At 42.1% G+C, this 16,201-nt stretch overlaps 1 protein-coding gene across 1 annotated transcript in view; it reads right to left on the reverse strand.

Moving 5' to 3' along the window:
- Positions 1 to 7,061: 7,061 nt before the first annotated feature.
- psda (pleckstrin and Sec7 domain containing a) overlaps positions 7,062 to 16,201 on the reverse strand; it is a 63,747-nt gene continuing 54,607 nt past the window's right edge. Inside the window, exons 12-13 of the mRNA XM_060924827.1 lie at positions 11,430 to 11,573; positions 7,062 to 7,803 (exon numbers count right to left, since the gene is read on the reverse strand). Coding sequence (XP_060780810.1) covers positions 7,570 to 7,803; positions 11,430 to 11,573 — 378 coding nt within the window. The 3' untranslated portion in view covers positions 7,062 to 7,569. The remainder of the gene's footprint in view (positions 7,804 to 11,429; positions 11,574 to 16,201) is intronic.

Genomic DNA, 16,201 nt, shown 5'->3' on the forward strand with positions numbered 1-16,201 from the left:
TCAGTGGGATTTAGGTCTGGACTTTGACTGGGCCATTCTAACACATGAATATTCTTTGATCTAAACCATTCCATTGTAGCTCTGGCTGTATGTTTAGGGTCATTGTCTTGCTGGAAGGTGACTCTCCTTCCCAGTCTCAAGTCTTTTGCAGCCTCCAACAGGTTTTCTTCCAGGATTGCCCTGTATTTAGCTCCATCCATCTTCCCATCAACTCTGACCAGCTTCTCTGTCCCTGCTGAAGAAAAGCATCCCCATAGCATGATGCTGCCACCACCATGTTTCACAGTGGGGATGGTGTGTGCAGGGTGATGAGCAGTGTTAGTTTTCCGCCACACATAGCGCTTTGCATTTAGGCCAAAAAGTTCAACTTTGGTCTCATCTGACCAAAGCACCTTCTTCCACATGTTTGCTGTGTCCCCTACATGGCTTCTGGCAAACTGCAAACGGGACTTCTTATGCCTGTCTTTCAACAATGGCTTTCTTCTTGCCACTCTTCCAAAAAGGCCAGATTTGTGGAGTGTACAACTTAAAGTTGTCCTGTGCACAGATTCTCCCACCTGAGCTGTGGATTTCTGCAGCTCCTCCAGAGTGATCATGGGCCTCTTGGCTGCTTCTCTGACCAGTGCTCTCCTTGCTCGCTCTGTCAGTTTAGGTGGACGGCCATGTCTTGGTAGGTTTGCAGTTGTGCCATACTTTTTCCATTTTTGAATGATGGATTGAACAGTGCTTCTTGAGATGTTCAGAGCTTGGGATATTTTTTTATAACCTAACCCTGCTTTAAACTTCTCCAGAACTTTATCCCTGACCTGTCTGGTGAGTTCTTTGGTCTTCATGATGCTGTTTGTTCTTCAGTGTTCTCTAACAAACCACTGAGGCCTTCACAGAACAAGTGTATTTATGCTGAGAGTAAATTAACACACCGTAGGGCTCTAGTAACTAATTAGATGACTTCTGAAGGCAATTGATTGCACTGGATTGTATTTAGAGGTATCAGAGTACGGGGGGCGGCACGGTGGTGTAGTGGTTAGCGCTGTCGCCTCACAGCAAGAAGGTCCGGGTTCGAGCCCCGTGGCCGGCGAGGGCCTTTCTGTGCGGAGTTTGCATGTTCTCCCCGTGTCCGCGTGGGTTTCCTCCGGGTGCTCCGGTTTCCCCCACAGTCCAAAGACATGCAGGTTAGGTTAACTGGTGACTCTAAATTGACCGTAGGTGTGAATGAGAGTGTGAATGGTTGTCTGTGTCTATGTGTCAGCCCTGTGATGACCTGACGACTTGTCCAGGGTGTACCCCGCCTTTCGCCCGTAGTCAGCTGGGATAGGCTCCAGCTTGCCCGCGACCCTGTAGAAGGATAAAGCGGCTAGAGATAATGAGAATGATGAGAGAGAGTACAGGGGGCTGAATACTAATGCACACCACATTTTTCAGATTTTTATTTGTTTAAAATTTCGAAGACCATTTATCATTTTCGTTTCACTTCACAATTATGTGCTACTCTGTGTTGGTCTATTACATAAACTCTCAATAAAAAACTTTTAAGTTCGTGGTTGTAAGGTGGAAAAATGTGAAAAAGTTCAAGGGGTATGAATACTTTTTCAAGGCACTGTATATCCGTCTCCCAACCATCTCCGACAGAATACTTCACACTCCCTGATAAAGAGAAGCACATTCACCTGTTCATACATCATGTTCAGGAACAAACTAATGTTAATGACGCTGAAACAGCCGCCGTCAAACGGTGCAATTAGAGTCTTATTCTTGGACTTGACTCAAAAATTTTTTTAATGATTTGGACTTGAACACTGGGGACTCGAGCTCAAGGTTGAATGACTCGACTACAACACTGTGCACTGGTTTCCTCCAGGTTCTCTGGTTTACTCCTACTGCCCAAAAACATGCAGGTTGACAGATTGGCTATTCTTAAAGTCCCCCTCAGTATGAATGAGTCCATGTGTGCATGGTGCCCTGCAATGGACTGGAGTCCCATCTGGGGTGAATTCTCGCTCTTTGCGCTCAGTTTTCCATGGATCAGCTCAATATCTTCCGTGACCCTGACCAGGATAAAGCACTTACTGAAGACGAATGAATGCATACCTTTATTTGGGATTAATGATTGACTCACTCAGCCTTTAAATCTTAACTTACTCTTGACATTAGGCAGATAATGGGTTTATTATATCTATGCCTCCAGAACATACTAACAATAGAACATAATACAGTAGTTTTATTATTGAGCAGCTGAAACATAATACAGTATGTAAAACTACAAGCAAACACTGAACTAACAAAAAAAAAAGTTACAGTATTAAAACATACAGTAGAGCACTGTGGTGTTACTGAACCGCTCAACGTTCGCTGTAAAAACACTGCAAAACTTTTATGTCAAAACATTTGATCATAAACACATACTCAACAAGACGTGAATTATAAATCTCCACAATATATAAATGGATCTCATATCATTCAATAAAGCCTGAACGAATATTACCCAAAGTGCAGTGGGGCATCACGATTTAAGTGTTATTATATAGATGGTGATTTAGGATTTATATTTGTGTATAAAGTCAGAATTAATACAGATGCTTGACAAATTAAAGGGAAAAAAACAAAGTGTTTTAGTAAGGTGTTGGGCCACCATGAGTTGCCTAAAGAGTTTCAGTGTACCTTGGCACACTTTCTACAAGTCTTTGGAAGTGTACTGAGGGATGAACACCAATTTACCAAAAGATATTATGGCTGTATAACACGTGGCTCCAAATTCTCAAATTGGGTTGAGATCCAGTGAGCATGAAGGCCTTGGTATACAATTTATGGCTTCATTTTCATTCTCATCAAACCATTCAGTGTGGATGGGGTGACTTCATCCTGGAAGAGACCACTTCAATCAGGATAGAAATGTTTCATCTATGGAAGCGTATTGCTGCCACAGCAGAAAAAAAAAAATCAGTATCGTGTAATAACATGAAAAGTTTATTGTTATAACAATATATTTTTCCTGTTATAACAATGTATTTTCATGTTATTACATGAAAAGTATCACATTATAACATAACTGGGTAATGTGGCTCATTTACATGATTTGATCAAGTTCTATTTCATGTTTGGGTTGAACTGCGGTAAAGTTGGAAATATATTCACAGATTCAAACTTCCCGGATCAATAACTCTTAAGTTAAAACACAATAGATGCCTCTTTCCTACCATACCAAAGTAGACTATGAGCTACAACCTGATTTTAATCAAAACGTGCCATTCTCCGAGCTGGACTAGTAACACTGCTCTCTGTGTGCGGCCGGCTGTGAGACGAGTGCACAGGGACCGTCTAAAAGGTGCAGGATAGAAAAAAAGATGGTACAAAAATATTCAATAACTTCATTCTTATTCACTGGAGTGTCACCAGAATCACTGCACACATCAACAGTCTCCTGTTTGTTACACGACAACAGTTATTTTGGAAAAATGTGCTTTTGCATAATTTGGGGGAATTTTTATTGGGAAAAATATTCAATAACTTAACTGTTATACACTGTAGTGTGAGCAAAATCACTAACAGGAGACTGTTTATGTGTGCAGTGATTTTCATGACACGACAGCAAATAAGTTTGTTCTCCACACCTCATTCAAACCATAGATTCAAACATGAGTTTAAAGTTATCATGTTATAACATGATACGTTTCATGTAATAACATGAAAATAAATATATGTTATTTACCAGCTGGGAGGTCTGTATCGTGAAATACCGTGACCGAGGTCTTGAAAGTACTGAGCGAGGCTCTCTGGGCCGAGGTCAGTATTCAAGGCCGAGGTCATGGTATTTCACCATACGGACCGACCTTAAGCTGGTAAATAATATATTTATTTTTTCCTTTACCAAATTCTAACAGAAAACGAGAGCGCCCGAAAGGGAAAACCGAGCCGAGCCGCCATTTTGAATCCTCATTCACAGCTGTAATGCAAATTGCTTCCTCCTCGGTATACAAGTGCACTTCCATGGCAGGAAAAAAACTACATTTTGCCGCCTATGTAGTCCCCTATTTATACAAAATTGAGTCATTCAGGATTCAGCCATGTTTTTGCTCGGCGTTAGCAAGTTAGAGGTTTTTAGCTTTCTCCTGCAATGTTTTCTTTTATTTCTTCTTCCTCAGGGTAGTAAAACTCGCTTTCGCGGTGAACACTGTCGTTATCGCTATCCATGCTGTAAAATTAATGCTATTCTCCTGAGAAATGCTGGCAAAAATTTATAAGATTTTTGATAAATAAATCTTATTTTAAAAAAATATAAATGTTGACAAAAAATGTTACTGTGTTTGTTGTTGTGAATGAGCGAGTCGCCAGAGGTCCATAACCGGGGTCCGTATCGTAGGATACGGACCTGCTCGCCAGCCAATCAGAGCGCAGGATTTGATGGAAACTGCATTGCGAAAAAAATAAATATTGTTATAATATGAAAAATATATTGTTATAACAGTAAACTCTTCATGTTAATACATGATACTGATTTAAAAAAAAAAAATTCCTGGTATGGTGGCAGCAATACACTTCCATTTCGTCATAGAATAAAAGTGCTCAATCAGAAAACCTTCGTAATGATTTAAGGTGACTTTTTTCGATCGAAGGGTACAAGTGGACCCAAACCAATCCAGCAAAATATCTACAGTATAACAGAGCTACTGTTTTTTTCCCTTTAATTCGTCAACCACCTGTATGTGTTTTCTCATTCGTAAGATTGCAGCTCTAACAGTCATTTTAGCTCTTTGTGATCTACCTGATAACAGATTTTACAATATATCGGATTCTTTAGTTCCTGCTATGATGAAAATACATTATTAAGAAATACTTCAGAGACATTCAGTCACAAAATGTGTCTGCCTTAATACCTGTGCTATTATTCCTTTAAGTTCAATATAAATAATTGTTCTCCAGTACAGCTGAGGTAATACAGGTTATCTCTCCTCTGCTGCCTCCTTCTGGCAGCAGAAATGTGGCATCACTGCGGTACTTGAAAATGGGAGCCTGAGAAGAAAACGTCTTTGCCACACAATCAGGTCATCAGTATGGTGAAAAACATGCCCATTTTTTTCATGATCCAATCTGTGTTTATCAGCCATCCACATCCACATCCACATTCACAGTCAGCATACACAATGTACAATTCTCACATAAACACTAAAGCAAAACGTTGCTGGTGTCACCGGATATGTGCACACGACGGACCCGTCTCTAAACCAGGGATTTAAAACATTTTACAAACATAATCCAGCAGAATATACCGTATTTTGGCTATTTATTGGGACCACTGACAGCAGCGACAGGCCTAGCTAGCCGGCAGTAGATGAAGTGTGCTCAAGATAGACACAGACAGCCTCATAAGAGTATGGCAACTGACAGGCCAACTGGCGTCAGGGTAAGTGAGGGTGAGTGAGGGCGAGTGGGGGTAAGTGAGGGTAAGTGGGGGCGAGTGAAGGTAAGTGAGTGGGGGTGAGTGAAGGTGAGTGAGTGGGGGTGAGTGAGGGTGATTGTGGGTGAGTGAGGGTGAGTGGGGGTGAGTGGGGGTGATTGTGGGTGAGTGAGGGTGAGTGGGGGTGAGTGAGGGTGATTGTGGGTGAGTGGGGGTGAGTGAGGGTGAGTGGGGGGTGAGTGAGGGTAAGTGGGGGTGAGTGGGGTGAGTGAAGGTAAGTGGGGGTGAGTGGGGTGAGTGAAGGTAAGTGATACCCCTTTTCCACCAAATCAGTTCCAGGGCTGGTTCGGGGCCAGTGCTGGTGCTGGTTCACAACTCGTTCAACTTGCGAGCCAGCTGAGAACCAGTTTGCTTTTCCATCGCTCGCGGTGCTAAGCGGAGCCACGTCATTACGTCGCTGTATACGTCATTACGTCGCTGTATACGTCAGTTACGTCGCTACGTTTGCATAAACCTTGGCGCGAATATCAAAGCAAAAACAACACGGAAGAAGCAGCAGCGGCAACAACAACAATAATAATAATGGATGACTTCATGTTTGTACAGCTGCTGCTTCTCGCCGCTTAAAAATGGCGATCTTTCGCGGTCTTGTTATTGTTGTTGGTCTTAACAACTCCGCCCCCCCGCTGACGTAAGCGGTTCTTTCCTCTGGCCCAGCAGAGAGTTGGTGCTAGCCTGGAACCGGTTTTTCTGGCCCCAGAGCCAGTTCTTTGTCAGTGGAAACAGAAAACCCGGTTCCAAACTAAGCACTGGCCCCGAACCAGCCCTGGAACTGCTTTGGTGGAAAAGGGGCATGAGTGAGGGTGAGTGGGGGTGAGTGAAGGTGAGTGAGTGGGGGTGAGTGAGGGTGAGTGGGGGTGAGTGATTGGGACCACTGAAATTTTTAATTCATTTCCTTTGAGGGAACACATTTTTATTAAATTTCATTTATTATTATTATTATTATTATTACATTCATAATAATAAAGTTAATTATTAATTAATTAGTAGACAGTTAATTAATAAAACAGTTTATTTAGTTATTTAATAATAATAATTATTATTATCTCATTATCTCATTATTATTATTATTATTATTATTATTATTACATCAAGGTGGCATTAGGTTCAAGTTAACATTATTCAGAAGCCTGTCTGTTTTTGAGTTACTGAGATCTGGATTATAATTCATTCAATTCGAGTTATTAGCCACTCAAACAGGCTAATAACTCAAACAAATCAATAAGTCTAATAAATTTTGATGATACTGGGTAGTGATTTCCACCAGTGTAACAAAACAAAACAAAACTCACAGATCCCCTGATTATACTTCGTGGACCCCTGGATGTTCCAAGACCCCACTTTAAGAACCAAGACTCTAAACTATGAATTTTTCCCAGCTGTAGTGTGCTTTCAGGTAAAAAAAAAAAAAAAGAAAGAAAATAAAAATACATACAAAACATACAATACATACACTAGGAATGCAAAGAGGGAACTGATTGTCTTTACATAACAAGCATGCTCGAAACATGATTTCAAAAGCTCTATACAAGTACATTATCTGATCTAAAGAGATGTTCAAGCAAGGAAAAGGAAAAGAAAAATTTTTTTTGAGAGACAACTTCTGGTAATTAAGAAAGAAAATCATCTCAGAGGCTCAGGTCTTCGTCTTCAAACACTAGAAAAAAATCTCCATTATGGTGGATAGTCTTGTACTTGGCTTGTGTGGGCATGTTGTTTGAAAGAGGAAAAAAAAATATGCACAAAAAGCTTTAAGTAGCCTATACCTTCTATACAGCATATAGGTTAAGCTAAGAGAAGTATAAAGCCGGGCTATAAAGGTAATAAAGATAAAGGGAGGATGGCTATATTCACACTCCTCTGTCGGCCTGTTTTGCATTCACTGGCCACAAAAACATGCTTTCGTGAGGAAGCGAGGTAACTAATCATACCCAGCTTCGATCTTCTCCTTCGATCACATCCTCCAGCACTGCTCGAGCTGAGTGCACAACATGTGCGGCCACTGCAGCGTAGTGCACAAACTACCATTTTTTTTCCTCATCCTGATGCTTTTCTCAGCCCTTCAGTCTGGATCAGGAGCACCATAAAGCAACTATCATGTGCCCTGCATAGTGGACTCACTGTTTTACAGCTGGCTTGTGTCTCTGGCCCTCACTTCGGCTGCTCTTCTTACTTCTGGAGCTGCAGCTGCTGGCGCTGGTGTGGCTGGTGTCATGTACCAACGTGGGGCTGGAGCTCGTCCGCTGCAGAGTGCCATCAGTAAACAAACGAGCCTCGAACGCCGTCAGATCAGACTCACCCATGCGAATCTTCGCTCTCAGTAACATGGCATACGTCCCATAGCGGGTTTTCTAAAAGATGAACAGATGGATTTGTTTAGAGTTTTTGAATGTTTGTTGAACTGGAACTATCTGGCATCTTGGTCATGAACTAAAAGCTCAGAAAAGGCCAAGTGAATTAGTCAAACAGAACGCGTGTCAAAGGTAGATAATTTCATCTGGATACTGTAGACCTAAGAACTGCTGCTGTAATCATAAACATTGTCCTGTGGGCATCCCAGGACTCTTATTCACAGTTTGCTCATACTGATCATTTCAACACACTTAGTACCAGGCTTGTAGTACTTGAGTCTAGGACTCGGACTCGAGTCCGACTCGTGCCCTAATTTTAAGGACTCGTGACTTGACTTGGACTTGAGCACTGATGACTCGGACTTGGACTCGTGCATTAACTGCATTCAGACTCATAAATTGGAGATGAGGACTCTGTTTTTTTCTTTATTTTTTTGTAACATGCCATAATAATTTGCCATAAGATATTTATATCTATATTAATTTTTGGACTAATTTCATGCAAGAGTGTCACACCTGTGCGCCTTGGTGTGTACATCAGATAGACTCTCGGACGCACTCCAGACAGCGGACTCCGATATAAAAACTGTGAAAACACACTTACTTTGCGAAGTATTGAGTTGCGCTGCTGACACATTACCAAGCCTTATTTCCTTGTTTGGTTTCCTGAGCCCTGATTTCCTGTTTCTCGTCTTTGATTCTGCAGAGTCTACGATAGCCTGTTTGTGTCTCGCTCGACCTGTTGCCTGTTTCACTGTTTTACGATTTTGCCTGCCGTTCTGCATTGTTTACCCATCTTTACTTGTGTTAATAAACACACCTTCTGCACTTACATCCGTCTCCCAATCATCTCTGACAGAATACTTCACACTCCCTGATAAAGAGAAGCACATTCACCTGTTCATACATCATGTTCAGGAACAAACGGTGCTAAACAGCCGCCGTCAAATAGTGCGGTTGGGGTGTTGTTCTCGGACTCGACTTTACATTTTTTTTAATGACTTGGACTTGAACACTGGGGACTCGAGACTGGACTCGGACTCGAGGTTTAGTGACTTGACTACAACATTGCTTAGTACTGTCTGCCTTTTCTTTTTATACCTACAGTATATACTGTAATGATTTATAATCACACTATCCAGAAGAGGACAGGTTTCCTTCGGAGTCTTAAAGTGTTAGTCTTACAATAATGGCGTCACCCCAGAAATTATACCTTATAAAACTAGACATGTTTAAATAGTTTACTGTCTAAATTGTATTTTAACACAAGACCGGGAACATGTTCTATTTCGCCGGTAAAGTTTGGCTCTTTGAGTCCACCATTACATGAATGCATTCCTGGCAAGTTATTGTTAATTCAAAGGAAGTGATGTCATATGCAAAACATTTGAAAGTTCATGGCATTTCTGGCTTCGTCTGTTTTGCAAAGTGTAGCACATTTTAAACTTTTTTTTTTTTAATTCCAAAACAAATTTAAAACCAAATCATGTCTCCCAAGTGGTGTGTCGTTCAAGGCTGTTCAAGTGTAGCCGATAAAAAAAGCAGAATTTCGATCCGTTATAGCCCAAAGTCGGCAGGACACTTACGGAATTAATGGGTTTGATTTGTACGGACAAAGAGAGGTAACTTCAAGCTGACAGGACGGTTTGGTGTCTGCTCCATACATTTTGAAAAAGATTAATTTGTGAGGCAGATTCACATAGAAGGATTTGAGCAATGTCTGGTTACACGGAGCAGTTCCTACAAGTACCTCGGGCTGTGGCTGGACAGCAAGCTGGACTGGACTTGCAACACCAATCACTTGTACAGGAAGGGACAGAGCAGGCTATACTTCCTTAGGAGGCTGCGGTCCTTTAACATCTGCAGGAAACTCCTGTGGATGTTCTATCAGTCTGTGGTCGCCAGTGTCCTGTTTTACACCGTGGTGTGCTGGGGGGGCAGCACATCCAAGGAGGACACATCCAGACTAGACAAACTGATCAGGCGGGCCGGCTCTGTGGTCGGCATGAAGCTGGACTCTCTGGTGACGGTGGCAGAGAAGAGGGCTATGGACAAACTATTGAACATCATGGACGATGCCAGTCACCCTCTGCACACTGTCATCAGCAACCAGAGGAGCCTGTTCAGTGACACAATGCTCCTTCCCAAGTGCAGGATGAACGGACTTAAAAACTCCTTTGTCCCTCACACCATCAGACTGTACAACTCCTCTCTGGGGGGGAGGAGGGGTAACAGGAGGACAGAGGACGGGAAGGAGCAGTAGCCTAGCCTAACAATAAGCAATACTGGACAATGTGCAATATTAAGTGCAATATCTCTCCTGCTGCCCCCCTTTTTTTCCCTTTCTTCCCCCCTTCCTCTCTTCCCCATATCTTATTCTTTTTATATTGTATATGTAAATACTTAATTTATCTAGAAGTTTTTTCTCCATTTTCTATTCTCTCTTTATCCTGTAATGATGCTGCTGGAATCTTAATTTCCCTGAGGGAACCCGCCCAAAGGGATCAATAAAGTTCTTTCTGTCTGTCAGTGAGTGAGTGAGTGATCTGGAGACAGAAGTTAGAAGCGTCATCCCAAAGAGCTCACCACCGCACAGTAAGTGTCAAACTCGTGTTTAGCCTGTTGCTTGAATTTATTAGTTGTCCTTAGTCGTATTAATAACGTTCTACGGTAGTTTCTATGCGGCCAAATATAATACTGAGCTCGACGACAGGCAATTACTGATCTTATCTAAAAGCAAACCGAAACATGCTTACTCTGGGGTGGTGTTTACATTAGACCATATCAGCGGATCATCAGATTAACGTTTTTAAAACGAATCGCGTGCACACAGCAACGCCAATACACGGATACGCTCGGCTTCACAGGCATCCTGCGCTCCAAATCACTCCGCCCTGAACAGCGAGTGCCCTCTGGAGGGTGCGCACTCCGGCCCTGCGCAGCTCACAGAGCACGCGAGTGAAGCGCACGAGCAGTGATTCGGGACAAATAGCAGGAAGTGAAAGTCCGCGCCGTTTTTCAGCAGTCACGTCACATGACCAACGTGGCATGACCAACGCCAGCGAATCAGGAAGGTGGATGTCACAGTGACGTTGTCCAATGACGACGTCAGCTAGAGCTCAGCACAGCATATCCTCGTTTCTCAATGTTTACACAGCACCGGATCAGATATGTGATGGATTGAATACGTGGGCCCTGGCGGATTCAAGTTGTTCCGCCTGTGGAGTCATTTCCCGGCGTTTTAATGTAAACGGACAGTGCATCCGCGACGAAAACGAGACGGATACGGTCTAATGTAAACACCACCTTGAGCCACTTCTTCGTCCTTGTTGTCGTAAAGTTATGTAAAGAGCTTTACAAATGAAGGCAGTTGTGCATATGATGTCACACATGCAGCGCCGCTGACCAACAAATCACCGCGATCTAATGGCAGACAAGCTTTTAGTGATTTTTGGAACGGAATTCAGATGCAAAAAAATTCTTTTCCGAACCAATTTTTTATTTATCGGTGAATTTTACAACCTATTTGGCTATATGACACACAGAAAACCCGGGATTTTATGATGTCATTTTTGTAAGACTAGCACTTTAAAGAAAATTCAATCCTCTTCACCAAGAAGCCTCACCTCAAACTCCAGGTACTCCTCCCTCTGCTTGGCCTCTTCTTGGTCCTTCCCTTTGGGCTTCCGCTCCTGAGGAACAGAGCGCAGCTCCTGCAGCTCAGAGGAGACAGATCTGAAGCGCATTTCATGAGATTTCACTTGCTCCTCCTAAACAGAGAGTTTCCAAAGAATAAGGGAAATAACAGGTCCGTTTGCACACACTACACATTCAGTAATAACAAACAATAGCTCAATCAGCCGAAAAACATTCATGGAGACATTTAAATCGGAACTGACCGACTGTGATCAAGCCAAAGTGGATAATGTGTTTAATAATCTGGTCAGGAGGTTGAATCTAATGATTCATTTTCTATTAATCTAATGATTCATTTTCTATTAACAGCAGGTTTAGCAACTGTGCTGGCTGTTAGATGAGTCACAGATTTAAATTAATGCCTTGTGTTATTGTCTCTGTCGGAAAAAACTTACTAACACCTTAGTAACTAGAAATTTATTAACTTCATTTACTGTAATCACAACTGGTGCATGCTCCATATAAACAATTAAAAAAAAACACTTGTAATTGTAGAAATGGTGAAGTTTTCTGTGAGAAGACATTTATTTAGTATTTATGTAAGGAGTCTCCAGTGTCAGTGTGTAATAGTCAGAGGTAAAGCTCTAACTTTCCAAAATGGGGAGTGAGTATGTTAAACGTATATGGTCAGGGTTTTTTTTTTTGTTTGTTTGTTTAATGGTTAAAAATGTGAGAACATGGTGTATTTTTATTTGTTTTAATTTTGTTTCTATTCTAATTTTTGCACTATGTAGGGGAGAAAAGGGAGACTTGGGACGGGGCGACTTGGGACAATTTGTATTCCTGTAAATTAATTTCAACCACTAAGGTTTTAGATTACATCACAAGTCAGATGTTACCCCTTAGAGCAGGGGTCACCAAACTTTTTTCTCTGGGGGCCACACTGTCATTCCTGACTGTGATGGGGGGTCGGGTCAGCTATATAACATAGAATTGTATGACCCAGAAAAATATGACCACCAGCAGGCCTCATTATGTCGTAGAGATTACTAACCTGACACAGCCATTCCCACTACTGTATCCCCACTACTATATCAACACTTGACTCCTGGCACATATTTGTTTATCTTTACTAGTGGTTTGCAAAAGTAGTAATCGAGTCTTCACACTTTGTTTTAATTTGAAATGCCACAGATATTCCATTTATTTATCTCATCTCATTATCTGTAGCCGCTTTATCCTGTCCTACAGGGTCGCAGGCAAGCTGGAGCCTATCCCAGCTGACTACGGGCGAAAGGCGGGGTACACCCTGGACAAGTCGCCAGGTCATCACAGGGCTGACACATAGACACAGACAACCATTCACACTCACATTCACACCTACGCTCAATTTAGAGTCACCAGTTAACCTAACCTGCATGTCTTTGGACTGTGGGGGAAACCGGAGCACCCGGAGGAAACCCACGCGGACACGGGGAGAACATGCAAACTCCACACAGAAAGGCCCTCGCCGGCCACGGGGCTCGAACCCAGACCTTCTTGCTGTGAGGCGACAGCGCTAACCACTACACCACCGTGCCGCCCCCATTTATTTATTTTCTAATAAAAATAACATCAAAGCTGTCAAGGTAAGAAACATCTGCCTAGTTGAGGTGATTGACACTGGCAAAAGTGAGTGGAAAATTATAAATTGTACGTAGGCCTGTTGATATTAATAATAATATTAATAATAATTGTGTGCAGCACTTAATAAAGGTCAAATAAATAGGCCTAGAAAATAAATACATTTTAAAGGAACAGTCCACCGTACTTCCATAATGAAATATGTTCTTCTCTGAATTGAGACTAGCTGATCCGTACCTCTCCGAGCTTTGCATGACCTCCCAGTCAGTCAGACACGCTGTTACTCAGGAGTGAAGGTATCAATGCGCTGTCGAAGCGCGCAGAAGGTGTTAGTACGCCTGTCATTATAGTGCGGACTTTCCATAGCATAGAAAATCGCCACGTTTCAATTTGTGTAACTGAACTTTGTTTCATGTCACTGGTCATATAAACCTATGTAAACAGGAAAAACGTGGAAGAGTTTGGTCGCATCTAACTACAGCCCCAAAAAATACCGTTGGCCATACTGAGCCTAGCTACATTGCTAACAGGAGTGACAGCGCGTCTGACTGACTGGGAGGTCGCGCAAAGCTCGGAGAGGTACGGATCAGCTCGTCTCAATTCAGAGAAGAACATATTTCATTATGGAAGTATGGTGGACTGTTCCTTTAAAAAACAGTGAAATTATAATAATATGAGCAATAGATCAACTAGCCAGCTCTTATGCCTATCCATTTGAGCATGTTCAGTAAACATTTTTTAGGTCAAGGTGAAAATGAAATGAGCAGTAAGCCATTTACAGGTCAAAACTAAAGCATAATACAGAATAATGGGAATCAAAATCAGTAATATATGTAGGTGAGCTGGATTTGTACTTGTTGATTTGTACTTCTTGTCGGGACAAACCTCCTCGGCCACAGCAAGCATGCATACTTTAACAAAGTCCCCATCAGTAAACTGCTTTCCATGGGTAGCTAGTAGGTGAGCTACCTTATAGCTAGCTCTGACAGCAGCCTGGTTGATCTGGGTTTGGCGAAGGAATACATTCTGTTGTGCAGCCAGTCCAAATTTCATCCTCCGAATCCTGTCTTCTCTTGTTTACCCTCGCAAACTAGCATACTCTTTGTGGCGGGTTTCGTAGTGATGACGCAGATTATATTCTTTGAAAACTGACACACTTTCTTTACATACAAGACAAACTGCACGGTCCTTACACTGAACAAAAAATAATCGGTGGTCCACTGTTCTTTAAAAACTCTGCACTCTGTCAACTTTTCGCTGACCGCTAGCCATTTTGCTGTCCTGAACACTGACAGTTCTCTGCGCGTGCGCTGCCTGTCACTGCTTGATCACGAGCAGTTGATGAAAATTCAGAAAATATGAATAGTTCATTTTATAACTAAATATCAATTTTAATTGATAAAATCAACAAAATACAAGACGCAGACATGTTATTATTTACCAAAAAGCAATTTAAAAAAATAGGCCATGACCACTTTTGGGGATTGACTCATAGGGCCGGTTCAAGTGGTGGGGTGCAGAGGGGCTGAGGGGCCGGTCAAAGGGGGGTGGCGGGCTGGAGTCGGCCCGCGGGCCGTAGTTTGATGACCCCTGCCTTAGAGTAACCTACTTCCTTTGGAGCCACAAACCTGGACACTGCAGTAAGGTCTGTGCAGTGCAATATTTTATCAACCAAAACTTGTATTTTCTACTTCATAGTCCACCTCCATTCTATGGTGTAATGTCTGCTGGTGAATCCGGGATTCATTAGGAATTAAAGTATGTAGCCTAGAGTTACTATATATAGTATTATATATCATCTGAAGGAGTTTTTCCTTGCCACCATCGCCACAGGCTCGCTCATTGGAGATAAATTAGGGATAAAATTAGCTCATGTTTAAAGTAGTGCTGTCAAAAATGTTGCGTTATTAACACGTTAACTTGACTCAATTTTAACGGCGATAATTTTTTTATCGCGAGATTAACGCTCTGTGACATGATGCCACGCCCCGCACAGCCAGAGTCCTCTGCCCTCCCCCGAAGAGCCACGGTGCTCGGCTAAGGTTTCGTTTTCCCATCGGCGGCTCCAGCCCCACTTTGCAGTGGCTGTGACAAGACGTGTTATGCTCTGCAATAAAAAAAAAAAACCATTGGTACAACCAGTGTTCGAACTATCCCGATATTTTGGGGGGGGTCCCTTTATTCCCTTGGGGGGGTGCTTGCGCTTGTCTCAGAGCGCGGCTCTCCATCACGCGCTCACTTCGGATATGCAAATGCTTCCCGTTACACACGATTGCTATGTCAATAAACATCATTTTGACAATATTTTAGAGACCCCCCCAACATTTCCCAAGTCATGTTTTCAAGGGATCTCATGTCTGTTTCAGGGGATCTCGGATCCCCCGAGTACCCCCGTAGTTCGAACGGTGAGCAAGCCCATTCACTTTTTTATGCTGATAAGAGAATTACAATGGTTTTTCATGTGACAAAAATGTGCGATTAAATTGCGATTAATCGCGAGTTAACTATGACAGTCGCGACATTAATTGCGATTAAATATTTTAATCGCTTGACAGCACTAGTTTAAAGTGTTTAATTTTCTGTAAAGGTGCTTTGTGACAATGTCTATTGTTAAAATGCAATACAAATAAACTTTACTTGACTATTATTTATTAAACTTAAATTCGGGGGGGGGGGGGGGGGGGGCATTTATGATTTTTTTTTCAAAATGGCCCGATGGGGAGAGTTGGGACAGTTCATGTTACAGATTTTTTTTCCCCGTTTACAAATATAAAATTGTTTAATTTTTTTTGTTAAAAAGTGTGGACACTTCATGCATTCATTAATTCATGCATGAGAATTAAACTTATTTCATTCCTTCTTGAGAATGGAACTGTTTTGTCTTATCAGGTCTTGGGTAAACTGACATTTTCCCATCACTGTACCAGCATTGTGTGTTCATACAGTTCACATGTTACAAGTTTTGATAATAAATAAAAATTAAACATGCAGGCCTAGGTATTTTATTTTTGTTCCATGTCTCCCAACATAATGTCCCATGTCTCCCCTGAATGTCTCCCCACAAAAAATAATGACAGAAAAAGTAAAGCCTGAAGGCCAGTATGTGAGACAAGCTGAGAAACTAATGTTGGGGTACGAG

Source organism: Neoarius graeffei, chromosome 7 (assembly GCF_027579695.1).
Source record: "Neoarius graeffei isolate fNeoGra1 chromosome 7, fNeoGra1.pri, whole genome shotgun sequence".
NCBI lineage: Eukaryota > Metazoa > Chordata > Actinopteri > Siluriformes > Ariidae > Neoarius > Neoarius graeffei.